This window comes from Odontesthes bonariensis, chromosome 2 (genome assembly GCF_027942865.1).
Source record: "Odontesthes bonariensis isolate fOdoBon6 chromosome 2, fOdoBon6.hap1, whole genome shotgun sequence".
NCBI classification, from domain to species: domain Eukaryota; kingdom Metazoa; phylum Chordata; class Actinopteri; order Atheriniformes; family Atherinopsidae; genus Odontesthes; species Odontesthes bonariensis.
The window spans coordinates 43,937,266-43,953,491 of NC_134507.1; the positions used below are offsets into that span (position 1 = coordinate 43,937,266).

At 41.0% G+C, this 16,226-nt stretch overlaps 1 protein-coding gene across 1 annotated transcript in view; it reads left to right on the plus strand.

The window, feature by feature from the left end:
* The first annotated feature begins 607 nt into the window (after positions 1–607).
* Positions 608–16,226, plus strand: part of birc6 (baculoviral IAP repeat containing 6) — a 120,454-nt gene continuing 104,835 nt past the window's right edge. The window contains exons 1-3 of the mRNA XM_075473107.1: positions 608–1,040; positions 4,025–4,206; positions 6,059–6,196. Coding sequence (XP_075329222.1) covers positions 830–1,040; positions 4,025–4,206; positions 6,059–6,196 — 531 coding nt within the window. The 5' untranslated portion in view covers positions 608–829. The remainder of the gene's footprint in view (positions 1,041–4,024; positions 4,207–6,058; positions 6,197–16,226) is intronic.

Here is a 16,226-nt window from a genome sequence, read left to right on the forward strand (position 1 = left end):
TTAAAGAAAACGAATATTTAGAGATGGTTGATTTTCTGGCACAATTGCCACATACTGTAAGCTTTAAAGCTCTCTTTTAAAAATCAACACAAAACAACCATGATTCATTTGTGTCTCATCGGTGTGTCTGCCCCCCACCCACCCCTTGGACTGTAACTGTACATCCTGTACGTTCATCTGTTGCTGATAAAACGAGCGAGGCTGAGTTGCTGTAAAACAAATTGCCGGGTTCCTCCACCGTAATGTCATTTGATGTTGCTGATTATATTCATTTGGTTCATATTTAGGAATATATCTTTAAAAAGATGACAAAAAACGAGTAAAATAATGGGTGCTAACAGAAATTAGCCTAATTATTAAAACATTTTTAGTCCGTAAATACTCAGGTTTACTTATCTCCTGACTTAATACAACTGTAAGTTAACACGTGAGTTAGTAGTTTACTATACACTTGCTACACACTGTCACAATACCACGATAACTTTTAATATTCGGCCATTTGTTGGAAATCGATTACTCTGATGTTCCCATTATTTTGTCCACCAGTTGTTCTCGTTTACTCTTACTGCTATCGCGAGACGTGGTGGAGATACGCTAGCTCCGTGCACCTATGGTGTAACAGATAGAGAGCACAACCTGGAGTGCCTCAGCGCTGATGGTGAATAGCCACTGCTGCGGTTACGGGCGGAGGAGAAGAAGCCGCAGAAGAAGTCAGCAGTGGCAGGGGAGTGATAGTTCGGAATTAGTACTGTAGATTTCTTAGTATTACGTGTATCATCTGATCCATACAAACCCAGAAGGGAAGGGAAGGGAAAATATAAGTAAAAAGATGGCGGCCGCGGCCTCGCCGGGCTCCGGCTCGTCCACCTCCTCAGACTGGATTGTGTTGAGAGACGGTTGCCTGCGTTGCGATGAGGAGGGCCTGCGAAGCCTTTCGTACCACCCGGCCCTCAACGCTATCTTAGCGGTTACCAGTCGCGGCAGCATCAAAGTGATTGACGGCACTTCGGGGGCCATTCTTCAGGCTTCAGCGTTGCACGGTAAATACCAGAGTCCCCTGTCATGCCCTGACAACAACGGTTTCAGTTTGGACAAACCAACTACATATTGTCAACAGACACTAGGCATGGCTCAGGCTGAGTTGTAACATCAGCTAGCTGTCGTTAGCTTCTCATAGGGGCCTAGTTAGGTTATTTGACGTACAGATTGTGTTTAGCCTGCTCAGTCTGTTTTGAAAATACAGTCACCATCTTCGCAAGTTGGTGCGTCTGTGGCCAAACGCTAGTTTCTCATCGATATGAGTGTTTGTCACTGTTGACCACAGAATGAAAATGACATCCTTGCATGTCAGCAAGCAGTCAGTGCACTTAGCACAACGCTAGTTAGCCGGTTAACCTCTGTGTCAATTTCTCATACTTTGGCGGTCACATGTGACATGCCGTTAGTGGTGTAAGTCATATATTGGACACCTACAGCAGAACAATAACTAGTACATTTAAACTGTCAGCTGTCAAAATGCATGTGGGTGTAAAACTGTGGAATGTTGTGATAGCCACTAAGCTAGTTAGCATCTCATCAGCCGCATAACTTTACAGCTCACCGGGTGCTATGACAGTCTCTGAAAGCGTTGTCGTGATGCTGATCGTAAACGTACACAATGTTAAATGTTAGTGTAACAGAATGGATGTGTATTTGCTTGTTGTTTTTAACTTGGTTAATTCTACGCTCTGACTTATTAAATCGTAATATTTTGTCGGCTAATATCAACGGAACGTTGGGTGCATATTTTCTGCCGGAGTTAAAAATGAGTTGAGAAGCTCTTCTCCTCACTGACTGCCGGCACTGGTTGTCTTCACTTTCGGTTACACATCACTACATGCATATGAGTGCTTTTCGTACAATTATGAGAGACAAATGTTGGATCTTGCTTGGTTTGGGCGGTCTGTTGGAAATTGTGTTACTATTTGCATAACATTACGCCAATCTTCTGATAGATGTCAGCCTGTAGTGGAGCTTTTATGGGACATTTCTAAATGAACAACTTCTAAGATATCTGTGATTCTTGGAAGGTGAATAAGACTGTGGCTCCCTCCAGAGTCGGTCTTCTTCCTAGCTGTGATCTGCCTGTTAACAGTAGAACCTGTGTGTAGTTACACACTTTTCATTTGACTGTAGAAGAATATGTTTTTTTTCCTTTCAAATGTTGCAGCCTTTTCAAAGAATACGGATGATCTCTTTGAAAAAAGGCAAGCATAAACAGCCACCTTGAAAGCCACGTAAGCGGCGTTATTTATAAAGGAATAAAATTCTTCATTTTTATCTACTCAGAATAAAAAAAATGTTTGGAGACTGTGCTATTCAAGATGTGCAGTGGCTCAATCAGCACATAGGACCCAACAATATACACATATTATACATTCTAATGTGCACACGCTGTATTCATATTGGATGAACTACAGAGACTACTACATCAACGACAACATTTGAATAATTCAGTCAACTCGGGTCAAACCAGGACAAATTTTCAATATTCAGCCATGACATTTACAGTCCGATATTAACATGGAGAAAAGGCTAATGATTCATTTGAAAGTCTGGTCCAGCAGAACCAGACTCGGGGAGGGTGACGTGACCATCTACCTCAAGTTGTTGGTGTAAAGAGAACAGTCCAACAGTGGCTGCTTCAGCACCTGTAGAGTACTACCAACCATTCTTACGATGCAGAGCGACTATAAAGGCTACTAAGAAAAGATCTGAGAGTGACTGAGAACTTATGTGTTTAATAATTGTCATGAAATCCAGAAGTCTTGTTTTATTTTGCTTTTGTAGCGCTTTGAGCTCAAGCCCAGAATATGGATTTTTTTTTAGCTGCTTGAGTTTTTCTGACACGTCTGGTTTTTGTTTTTGTGACGGTGTGGGTGCAAGAACTTTATTTATCACTACGAACACTGAGCAAATAGCTTTTTCTAGTAGATTCAGATTTTCAACAACGGAGGATTTCAGTTCCGTGAATATCCGATTTCCCTTTACTAAGAACAACACTTTTGAAAGGTCAGATTAAGTGTTTTTTTTTTTTCCAGAGCTGAAGTTTGATCACCTTTAAAGCTCTCATTGTTACCAAATTGTCTACAGTGACAGAGGGTTTTGTAAATGAGATAACGTTTGCTACTGATGCTGAGGCTTGGTGGCGCAAAGGGCCAGCCGGACCTCTGATATCTCCCTTTCTGTAATCTTACCCAGATGGTTACCTGAGGGAAGACTGACTAACCCCTACAATGAAAAAAATGTGCAAACTCTTTTTGATACTGGAAGTACATTTTGAATATGATGATCATGAATGAAGACGAGCACAACTTTATTTTGGCAAAGCTCTGTATAACACATGTTAAGCTATAAAATAAAGACATTCCAAGTCATCATCTTAGAAATCCTAATATTTAAGTTTGAACAAGCGCTTACAACACGTACATGTCTCACTAACTGAGCTGAGGGATGGATTTAAATGTTGGCCAGTTGCTTACATACTTGCTTTGTTGATGGGGAGTGTGGAGCTGTGACAGAGGTTGCAGTCCTTGTTCTACCTGCAGACCACATGTGATGTGGGCTCAGACATGTGACCTGCTCATTTTTGTTTGGCATCTGTTACAGGCCAGTGTTGTTGGAAAGATATTTAGAAAAAAAGTCATTGCATTTGTGGATAGATACAGAATGATAAGGAGGATTGATATTCATGGGTGCTTAAGTTAGGATTGAATCTTCCAAAGTAAAGAGCTTGCAGTGGTATGGTACAGAATTCCAATGGAACGTTCAGTGGAGATGACACACACTGTTGAGTGTTTTTATGAAGCAACACAGTTGTGCACATTTCAAACTTCTTTTTTTTTTAATTTGTCTGAGCTGCTTCAGTTGTTGTCAGAGTATAAATGCGTGCACACACCCCACACAAAGCTACTTTTTGCAATGCATGAAAAGACAGGACTTTTCTCTCTCTCACTGTGCTGTTTGTCCTCTCATCCTGTCCTAGCCAAACCTGGTGGTCGTGTCAGATGTCAGTACTTTCCTGCAGTGGACAAGGTAATTTTTGTGGATGACTATGCTGTGGGATGCAGAAAGGACCTGAATGGCATTCTACTCCTGGACACAGCTCTCCAGCCTCCAGTGGCCAAACCAGAGGATATGGTTCAGCTGGAGCTACCAGTCACTGAGGTGAGAGTGAACGGCACGCTTTTATGTTGGCAGACTCCAGGAAGCATCGTATAGATGGTGTCACCGGATACTTGACATCAGTTCTGTATGTTCCAGATAGATGGGTTTGCACTGAGTATTTTTTCATGTCAATGCCCTCCTGGGATTACTTTAGAATCACAGTAGCTTTTCTCATACTCAAGCATGTCTCAACACACTTTTTTAATGTGAGAGTAAAGTCATTTTCTTTAGTATTTTATTTAAACGTGACAGAGATGGGACCTAAATCATAACCGATAAAAGATTGTGCAACAATCCTGGAGGCGAGAGCAAAAATAGATTTGAAATGTGTTTATTTGAATTGATCTATTCAGAGCTCGTGTCGGGCAGGTTCAGCTTCATCTTAGTTTTACCAAGCATCTGATCAACTTGTTCATAGAGTACGTTGAGCACAGTTTCAAGTTGTTGGTGAAAAGAGAACAGTCCAACAGTGGCAGCTTCAGCACCTGTAGAGTACTACCAACCATTCTTACGATGCAGAGCCACTGTACAGAATAAGAGGATAGATGAAGGACTGTCTTCCACAGCAATACAGCAATAAATCTGTTCTGCATCCCAACACTGGGATCAGCTGGATATATCATTGTTATAGCAGTCTCTGTAATGAGGTTCTTGGTGTTTGGGTTGTATTTCTAACGGTGTGTGTGCGCACAGAAGCTTTCAAATGTGGTTGTTCAAATTGTGTAAATACAACATTTCAGTATCCTAAAACATAAAGATAATTTTTCAGACTTATGCGGTCTATGATCAGATGTCATGACATGATTACGGCTCAGACCCCAGAGGGTTCACTGCACAGTCACTGTTTACTACATCCATAATGTAAAGTTTGAACTCACCCACTCATTCAAGTTTTTTTTTTTATTTCTTTGGGAACTAGTTTGAAGAACTATAGTAAATATATCAAAAACTGTTTAATTCCAACAATTAAAGTAGGAGCGAGGAAATTTGATTATTGAATAAATTTAGAAAATATTTACACTCTTCACAATTTTTAGAAGTTTTGCTGGTTTTCAGAACATATTCCAGTTAGAATGCTGTAACGAAAGATTTGCATAATGGGAAGTTTTTCATATGTAGTCTGAGGGGGAACTAATCCACCTTTGAGGATTGACTCAGTAACTCCAGTTTCCTAATACACAGGAAGCTTTTTTTCAGAGACTTAGATGTGATTGGACAATTTAACAGTCATAAGTAATATGTTAATTCTGAATCTAATTACAAGCAATTGAACCCTTGTGTATTATGAATAATTAATGATCAAACTTGTAAGGATTTAGTGGGACGAACCTTTCATCTGAACTCTTACAGTATTTTTTTAAAGCAGCATTCCGATGTTGTTAAAATAGACTGTTAAAAGGATGTCTGCTTTTTACAGTGATTTGGCCACACCCGAGTCAACTTGTTGTTCTTCAGGATTGTTTTAACATGCCATTCAACTACTCTGTTGCTTTAATGTCCTCTACCCGTAGCAGTCAGGGTTTAACTAAAGAATTAACCAGTAAAGCAACTAATTCTAAACGCTTACAGGTTCTCTGGCTGTGCTAGTTGTTTAATCTAAAGGCTGATGACTGAAGTGGCCTTTTCACACATAAAGGGATTTAAGTATCCATGAGTTAATAAAAAATTTTAGGTCGTCTTGCTTGAACATTTAGGAGTCTTTAATCGCATCCCATCCTTTTGAACTCTCTCAAAAAGACGACAGTGACTGTTTTAGGTTCAGGATAAACGGACTGCATCCCCAAACCTGCTTTCTTTGTATCTGCAGTGTGAAACTCAACATGGAAATGTGTGAATGTCTCTTTGTATTCAGGCGCAGCAGATGCTCTTAGCCTGTCAGGAAAAGATTGACGTGTCCAACACAGAGGGCTACGAACCTTTTATCACCCAGCTCAAGGAAGGCTTGAAGAATACCTCACATGAGACTGCAGCCAATCACAAAGTGGCCAAGGTGAGTCTGGCAGCTATTGGAACCCCCCCCCCCCAAAAAAAAACAACAACTTTGTTATATCCCACTCAAAGATGTGTGTGTGTGTGTGTGTGTGTGTGTGTGTGTAAATCATGTGAGAGGACTATGTCTGGGGAAACTGGTTCATCAATTAAACTTGACCTTGAGCGACAGCCATTGGTAGATTTTGCTTTTAGTATTATTTGTGTAATGGAAAGGTAATGTTTTGTCACTGATCTTACAAATTCAATATCATTTAGTAAAATCACCTTTGACAACATCTGCGTTTTTTTAATTTAGATTTATTACATGTGAAATGACTGAGAATGTGGCTTCACAAGTGTGGCTGCCAGCCAGGCTGCTGCTCTGCTGGGCAGGGAGAAGTGAGGCTTTTCCCTGTTCTGGCATCCACTTTCAGTGAAACCTTGGCTTGTGTGAAAAAGAAAAGAGAGGGAAGAAGAAACGGACTCGAAAGTTGGCAGCAATGAGGAGAAGTTGTAAGCAAGTTAGACAGGTCTGACAGATCTAGGGAAAGGCAGGCTGTTCCATGAGTGGGGACAAATAAACTGAGGGCAGTATTGTCTGATTTTGTGTATTTAAGACAAAAATACTTGCATGAATGAATAAGTTGCCCTGCACTAGCAACTACTCAACTGATTCCACAATACTGACTTGCTATTTGACATACTGATACAATTACATCCTCTCTGTAATTTCTGTAGGAACACCAAAAGCAGAAAAACTTCTGACTTAATGAGAATACTGTAGTGCGTGTATTTCGCGGCCACTGTTTGAAAAGCCACTGTGTGTGGCGAAAGCTGACTTGAAATCTTGTGCTCAGGCTCAGCTGCAACTCCATTACGAGGAAGTACAAATGAGTCCAATTATGACAGCAGTTGATCCTGACCATGCTGTGGAGGGTAAAGGTCGGACCATTAGGTTCACTGACCATGTTGATGTTGGTGGGATTCTAGATTCCACTAAACTCTCAATGAAAACTTCACCATGAAGGCATCTGTACAAATGCTCCCTTAATACATTAAAGTCAACTTTAGCATGCCACAGCCTATTTAGCCGCTCATTTAGCATGATGATACACAATATTGCCATGCAAAAGTCATGATATTGAATTCAGTGGGTTTGAAAGGCTCGTTATGCACCAGGCCTGTTCTACGAAGCAGGTTTAACATATCCAGGGTGCCTTATGGTGATGTTGCTGACCTTGCTAAGTGGAACTAAGATGCTAGTTATCAACTCAGAAAATCAACAGTTTCTGACTCTGAATATTCAAGCTCATGTAAAATGGGTGGAGTTGGCATTAGATGTAGGGATGCACGATACGAGATTTGGATCGGATATCGATATCGAAGAAATTCGAGATTGGGTATCGGTGACAATGGACCGTTCCATATCGACCGATTATTTTATTTTTATTTACACAAAAAACAACGAATTCCCCCTTGTCCTGTCCAGCATTGGTATTCATTCAAGGGCCTTCTGCTCCCTCTAGTGGTGATAAAACTTGTTAAATTGGGACTACCTCTTTTTTCTTTAGTTTTTAGTTTTTACCAAGCTAGAGAAGCTATTGTTTTGTTCAGATGCTTTTTGTAACGGATGTTTAATTCTCATTTGCACTAAACTATATAAAGAGCTGATTGGTATTTATTTTGAAAGTCTACCAACCAAGCTAGTGAAGCTGGTGTTTTATTTCAGCTCCTTTATTATTTAATATTTTGTTTTACATTGGATTTTGAATCCCTAATTGACTGAACCAGTTCCACTTGTTATATTTTTATGGTTAAGATTGTTTTACTGGTGCACAATTATTAAATAAATAAGTAATTCATTACATTTATATCTGTTTATTTGTTTAAAAAAAAATAGAAATGAAATGTTTAAGTCAAGTCTGATGTTGCCTGGCACAAAAGAATGATCCTAGACTTTTCCACACAATGAAACTTACACTTTGCTACCATTCCGTGCTGTTTTTCTGTATCGGATCGGTGTCGGCCGATACTAAACCTCAGATATCGGTATCAGAGGTGTAAAAAAAAAAAAGCGGATCGGTGCATCCCTGATTAGATGATCCCACACAACAACACCGCTGCTGCAGCCAAAGCACGATGGAAAGCTGAAAAAAGAATGCTGACAAAGTGAATGCGTAAATGGAAAAGCTGATCAATGTCACTGACACATTAAAACACAAGTAGATCGGATAGATTTGGGATTCGCATATTATTAAATTAATGTAATGCAGGTGTAATCTTAAGGTATGTTAGAAAGATTCTGTCAGATTGAACTAAATTCTATTTATATTAAATGGGCCAAAGTAGAGTTTTTTTTATTAGAAATGTTTCATCGTTTCAAATGTTTAAATTTTCTGTCATTTACGTGCTAAAATGCTAGGCGAAAGTTTTTAGTTGTCTCATAATGTTGAATCATTTTACAGACATTAAAAGATGTGCAGTGTGTGCAGATGAATATTAACCTACTGACATGATTTGATGCAAATTTGACACACCACTCACTGGAAAGAAAAATGTATACATTTTTTTTAATCTTGTACTTTTGATGTAAATGATATAATGATTATTAATTCCAAATTTGAGAGTAGTTGGTTTTTGTTTTAAGCTCCAGAAGCATTCCATTTGGCTGACGCATCTCTTCTGAAGATGGAGATTATCTCACTGTAAATGTACCAGTATCCATTCTATTTTTCCTTTTTCTAGGAGAAATGATTGGTTGTGCATTTGCATTTGGGATTTTGAATGTTGGAGATTTGAGGGGATTTCCTGGCTCTGCCTTTTGGCAGTGTCAGCCACAGTAGTTACTTCCGTTACAAATCACTGTCTTTACTACCCAGCTTCTTAAATTGCCGGTATTTTTGTCTGCCAGGGTTAGTTGGCTTGAGAGCCAAAATCGGACCTCATTTCATGTGCAAATGATACCGTCTGACCTCCACGTTAGTCCTGTGTTCTCTAAGTTATGGAATTGAAATTCCTGTTGCAAAAGCCCAGAATATTTCCTCTGGCAAGTTTCTCGATCTATCCTGCATGTCCTTAGTGTTGCTTCTGTGCACGAGATTGTTTAATTCAGTTCCTCCAAACAATCCGCTGTACTTCATTTGCAATGTTCACATAACCTTCATCAAAAGTTGACCAAAGAAAGAAAAAGAGCACTATACCTTCAGAAGCATTCATTGAGCATAAAAGGAAGGTCGAGAGGTAAAAGATTGACTCCGTTAAAGTGGCCAGCTTTAAGTCCTGCTGAATCCCAGAGAGCCCAAATCTGCTCTCACACAACTGTTGGGATCTTTTTCACAGTGGTAAAAACCTTCTGACTTTTGAGTGCAATGTGAAAGTGTTTAGTCGCCGTTCTGTCTCGCATGAGATGGCTGCAGTAGTTGTGGGTGTTTATTGGCTCCAGCTCAGCATGGCACAGATGTGAACACAACACCCAGGTGCTCATTCTCACTGAGGATGGTGTAGTCGGGGGTCGAAGAGTGGACATGGCTCACTTTTACTTTACTGAAACGCATTTACCAGATGTCACACAGAGGCTCTGACACCGACAGTAGCAACTTGTTGACAAAAAAAGCGACATCATTCAATCTCGCTTTTTGATGAAACAATCATTTCATCATCCCTGTCGGCAAAATGGCGAGCAGCCTATTCTTTGTCCTGCTGTGTGGGGTTGATGTCCGTGGTTCTGTTGAAAAAAAACAAACTAGTCTACATTTCTCAGTTGTACTTATCAGAAACTGTGGTCTCACACACCCTGCAGGATACAATGTTATGTCACAGCACATGGAATTACAGGCTTGTCCTCTGGGAGGCATTGGTATATTGTACTGGTAAGTAGTTACCCTCAGGGCTCTGAGGGTAATAGAATTGCTCCGTCTGGCGATGGGAAAGGTTTGAATTGGCTGGTTTTAATAGGTGTTCCTGCGTTTAAGAAAGGAGAGTTTCAGAGTTTAGTTTTGGTGGAAAAACTGCATCAGAGACTGAACACACAAAAGTGGGAGAGTGGCAGAAACTACCAGCACACAGGTGCAGGAAGGTTCTACGGTTTCTCTCTTTTATTTTTTTGCTTCAAGGGATGTCATTGTTGGCAGATTTTTTTTTAAAATGATGAAAAGACATGACATTTTTCTGAAGATATTCTAAATTATGTACTTGGACCTCAGAGGTGTCAATAATTCTGACCATTGTGCAACAGCTTTTCCAAACTCCAGCTTCCTGTGCTCCAACAGATGAGCCCCCTGATGCTCTGCCCAAGTTGACCTGAGCCACTGTGTGTGCACAATGCACCGCTGTAGTCCTGGAAGTCTGAGCACTTGCAGCTGATGTGAGTGTTCTGTTGACTGATAGGGAAGCGCAGCCACTCGGCTTGGTAGTACACTCGCACACCATTCCACACCATTCTGTTTCATTCAGCTGGAAATGCAGTGTTACATCACTGGGACGAGTATTGGCGCGGCAGCATGCTTTGATCCGCTTTGGATGCGGCAGATGTGCCCCAGTAGTAGCTGCTCCCTGTGGGGCAGAGCTCGTGCTGCGTCTGGCAGCCGTCCCAGTGCACAGCTCCTTTTTGCTGCAGCGGTGCTGGTGACCTCCGCTCACAACTTTGATAGCTGATACATGTGTGATGTGCTGTAAACAAATAGGAAAAAGGGTTTCTTTGACTGGATATATGGTTGAATAAATGAAACGATATTCTCAATGGAATGTTGATGATGAACGAGTAGAAGTCTGGAGATGAGTCGGCCAGTACTCGTGCATCATTTTCCAGGCAGCAGCAGGGTGAAGTGGCTGTGAAAGGGTCTCTTTTGTATCCTTTGGGCTCTACACAGACACCTCTCCTCATCACTAATAACAACGGTGTCAGGGATGCCAGCTGCCGCAGTACTGGAGAGCAGCTGCATCTGGCCATCCTTGAGCAGTGTCTCCTTCAGTCTTCACTCACCACCTAACAGCTACAGTTTTGACAGTGCAGCACACGAGCATAAATAAGAGGACCCAAAGTGCATTTTGACACTTGAAAGTGATGCTGTGGGAAAAGCTCCCATTCTGTACATCCTGTGTGGATGGGAACACCCCTGGTTCTGCTTGGTGTACTCCCTCACGGTTTTGCTTATGAAACAAATCTAGATAGTTAAAGATAGGGCCCGGCCGATATGTTTTTTTCAGGGCCGATACCAATAATTATGGAAATGGGAGGCCGATAACCGATATGTGCAAACGATAAATAGAAACATTACCGGTATTCACGATAAATTAGAAATAGCACACACTGACACAAACTTTCATATCCATTAAGTCTTTTTAATTGTAAAAATGAAAAGTGCAGGGAGCTGCCAGCAGCATTTGTAAAATAAAGGCAAACATAACTTAGAATAAAACGGGAAATAAAATAATAATATAAATACATAATTATCAATAAAGAAATAAATCACTCCCTGCCATGAGAATACTTGGATATATGCTATTTTTATATTAAGAAGTAATAGAAAATGAACTGACTGAGAACTAAAAATCAAGTGTAGGGAGCTGCTTATAGCATTTTTAAATGGTAAAATAAACATCCCTGTACAACTTTACAATGAACCATCTACATTAGGATGCTTTAATGCCCATTCTCAAGCCTAATATTGCCAATTTAGCAGGATAATGTTGTAGTGGAGGAAGCACAGTTGCTTTGCGTGTTGTCCAGTGAGGCTTTTTCTGTTCTTTGTGCAAATTGCAGAGATCTCACTGAAGACCCATTCGCTGGGTACAGATGAGGGAGGCGTGCAAAGAAACTTTCTGGCTTGTTTTGACAGAAGCTTGAAGCGATCCTCATGCTTCATGAAGTTGTTCACCTAACACCATGGTTGTTAGCGCAAGCCTGCTAGCTACTTGGTGGTGGTGTGACAGCCTGTCTGGCTACCCATAACAAAATGTTACTCCAGATGTTTGAAACGCAGCGACTGGCCAAAACTTAATTCTATTAAAGTTAATTAAGAGGGACATTACGACCAATCGCCGTTGGTTCTAACGTGCTGGGTAACCAGTTGTTACGGAACAAGATAGGCTCTCACACCGGCAGGCTACCAAGTAGCTAGCAGGCTTGCACTAACAAATGGTTAGTCTCAGGAACAAACACAAACACGTTTTATTTGGTCTTCATTGACCATGGCTTTCAGTCCACCTTTCGTGTAGAACTACAGACACGTTCACGTTTCCATGTGGGGGTTTAAAAATGACTGTACACTATGCTGAGACTGCTTTATGGACAACCGTTTCAGTGAGAAGTATTCGCCGTCGTTCTGGTTATCCTTACGTGAGCTAAAGGTTTGCGTCGTTACACAGATCAAATGGACCATTTTCACTAGTTGTATACACTAATAAAGATGTTGTGGTGCCGTGCTTTTGCAACGTTGGTGTGTTTGTGACTTATTGCAGGGGATAAGGCTTCGTATACAGGTATGCTTACCTTCAGGCATGGACTGATAATCGGGCGTACCGGGCATTTGCCCGATGGGCCGACGTGCTATTTGGCCCTGCAAATCCGACATGTATATTAATAATATTTATTATTATTATTATTATTATTATTATTATTATATATCGTCATCGTCATATCTGCATAATGCATGAAGAAAAATAAAATCGGCAGCGCAAGAGTCTGTTCCGATCAACCGGCCCTTACGACAGGCAACTGCAGCCCATTGGTTATCATCACTGACAGTCTAAAAAAGGGCTGGGCCAATCATGAAATAGAAAAACACCTTCACTCTCTGTGTGGAACTTTGTGCAGCGGTGTTCACTTAGTGATGGATAGGAAATGCAAAAAAAAGCGCGACAAAAAGAAACGCGAACTTCAAGCGGACGCTGCGAAATGTGTCAAACTCACTGACATGTTGGCAACAGCAGGCTCTTCATCTGCTCCGGTGACTGATGTCAAATATGGTGGTGCTGGTGGTGGTGGTTGTAGTGGAGGCGACGGCGAATCGAGCAGTGAACATGTCAATGCAGCCGCTGCAGTATTAGAACCTGTGGTAAACTGGACAGTTTTCAGAGGCCCAAACTATGTAATGATAGGATAAACCAACCTACCCCTTAATGAATATGATAAAATAACATAACCCCAATAAAATTATGTTGGCTAATGTTCCATGGTCAAGTTAGTTTGTATAGTAAACACAGGTGCTGCTACCCATAAACTTCATGCTACCACTAGCGGCTAATGATGAATTTTCTAGCCTACACTGAGTGCATGGGAAAATAAGCCTAAGTTTGGCTAATACGTCTATGTCTTCCACCCTGAACTGAACACTTTTCAATGCGAGAACCTTAAAACCACTATTCACCAACAATTACAGAATGTAGCATGCAAATGTCATCATTAGACTATCATTGTTTGTGGGTAGAGTAGCCTTGGCTAGACCAAGGCTAAATGAGGTTTTGCCAAAAGGCAGGTGGCAGTTTCTATTAAGATGGATAAGGTCAATGATAGTGTGAGAGAGTCCACGAGAAAGAAGTCAGGGAGGGAGAGGAGAGACTTGGCAAGACTGAGGAGAGACATGGCGGCATGGTAGACTTAGCATCTGATCCATTGTTTCTCATTAGAGACCGACCGATCGATTGGCCAGCCGATTTAATCGGCCGATTTTTGCTATTTTTAATCAATCGGCATCGGCCGATTTTCTTATTTGGCCGCGCCGATTTTAAGTCAGGCACATCTGCGGGCAGCTACTTGGAACGCAGCGCGAGGTTTCAAGCGTGAGCAAGACTGTCAACAGGTAAGGCATCAATGTTTACATTCTAAACTATAGTAACAATAATCTAAGTGGAAATATAACAAAAAAGAGGACACTAATCTAACATGTGAATGCTTTATAACATTGTCATCCCATGTCCATTTGTTTTCAACTGCATTGGAGTTGAAGAAGAAATGAAAGTTGCTTAGCGTTTTGGTTACGAGTGCGTTGGGAATGCGCCGACTATGCAAGCCCCCTCAACGCTGGCTCTAAATTAACACCAGCCAACCGGCCAAGTGCTGGTGAAAATTCAGTTTGGCTGGTAGAAAATAAAACTTACTAGCCACTTCGACCCATTAGTGAGTGCGTGTTTGGCTAGAAAGATTAATATCCACTAGCCATTTTGGCTAGAAGTGTAAAGAAAAAAAGTTAATTTAGAGCCCTGCTGGGGACTGCTATGTTACGATCTAAACTGAAGTAACGGACAATCTAAGTGAAATGTTAACAAAAAGAGCACGCACAAAGAACAAGTGAACGTTTTAAAACATTGTCATCCCATGTCAATTTGTTTTTCGCGATGTATATCGCTTGATTTGATTGTGAATTTGAGAGCGATCAAACGGATGTTCTCTAGTTCCTATTTCCGGTTTCCTGCACAGCATGCTGGGAGACGGAATTTTATATTGTTGAAACATAGGAAAGTGTATGTGCAAACATAGGAACGTTTAAGGCATGGAAGTTCCACAGTGAAACTGTATAACCTGCCGTTTTGAAGTAACTATCTGAAGTTGTCACATCATGGAAGTCTTCTTGCACTCTGTTAAACACATTAAAATGGATAATTAATAGACTAACAGACTGCAAGAAGTCATACATTTGTTAATTCTTGTTATGAATCGATGAGTAGGCCCTACAGTCATTTTTATATAATAGCCTACATAATATTTCTACTAGGCCTATATACATGAATATATAATGTATATTAAGAACATATGTTATTTATAATTAATAAAATAAATATGTTATGGATAATAAAATCTAAATAAAATGAATGTTTTTCATTAATATATAGTAACTATATTATTATAGTTGGTATTTATTTATTTTATATTTAATTCATATGTTGTTTTTTCAACAATAGTTGTTCAACAGTTGTTAAATTTTCAATAAATCGTGTGAAGTTTACAAGTGTTGTGCCTCTTCTTACTAGTATGTTTTTTTGCATGCCAATTAAGAATAATACGATAGCATATCGGCCCTAAAAATCGGCCCAAAAAATCAGCAGGTCACATCGGCCATCGGTCGGTCTCTATTTCTCATGTCTGTTTTCTTTCTTTTTTTCTTTCTCTTTGAAAAACATAGGTACAGCCAATGGGATGGATGCTGATCTAAGAATTGTTGCTGTGATTGAGTGGTGGAGTTTACATTTTATAGTGTTAATAAATTAAGGTTTTGGAAGTATTTTAAGTGTCCACTCTCACTAATTTCCATTAACCCGTTCCATGCCTCAAGGTATTTATTTTTTCAAAATTTGCACAGTTTTGTGATACACATTCAGTACACCAAAAAAAAAAAAAAAAAAAAAAAAAAAACTGACACTGTTTGTGTTGTGCAATGTGGTGGGCAAGTCTAGTCCAAAATGCCAGGGCCTATTTTTTAAATTTTTTTATTTATTTATTTATTTTTTGTCCCAGTCCACCCCTGCTTACCTTGAAGGGAGTTTGTTCTCTCTGCTTCAAGTAGTACTGCCACCACCGTGGCCCCACTGGCACCGCAGCCGCCTTGAAACCGCTCACAGCGTTCAGTAGCCACCACCGTGGCCCCACTGGCACCGCAGCCGCCTTGAAACTGCTCACAGCGTTCAGTAGCCACCACCATGGCCCCACTGGCACCGCAGCCGCCTTGAAACCGCTCACAGCGTTCAGTAGCCACCACCATGGCCCCACTGGCACCGCAGCCGCCTTGAAACCGCTCACAGCGTTCAGTAGCCACCACCGTGGCCCCACTGGCACCGCAGCCGCCTTGAAACCGCTCACAGCGTTCAGTAGCCACCACCGTGGCCCCACTGGCACCGCAGCCGCCTTGAAACCGCTCACAGCGTTCAGTAGCCACCACCGTGGCCCCACTTGCGCCACGGCTGCCTTGAAACCATTCGCAGCCTTGCGTGTGGATTGGTTGTATTCCGTGTGCCAAACAAATCAGATGCTGTGACGGGCGTGGCAATGCTCATGAACTCAAAGTGGCGAGAGCAGAAGACGCGTTCAGAACGAAACGGCTGCAAAATTGTTTGTG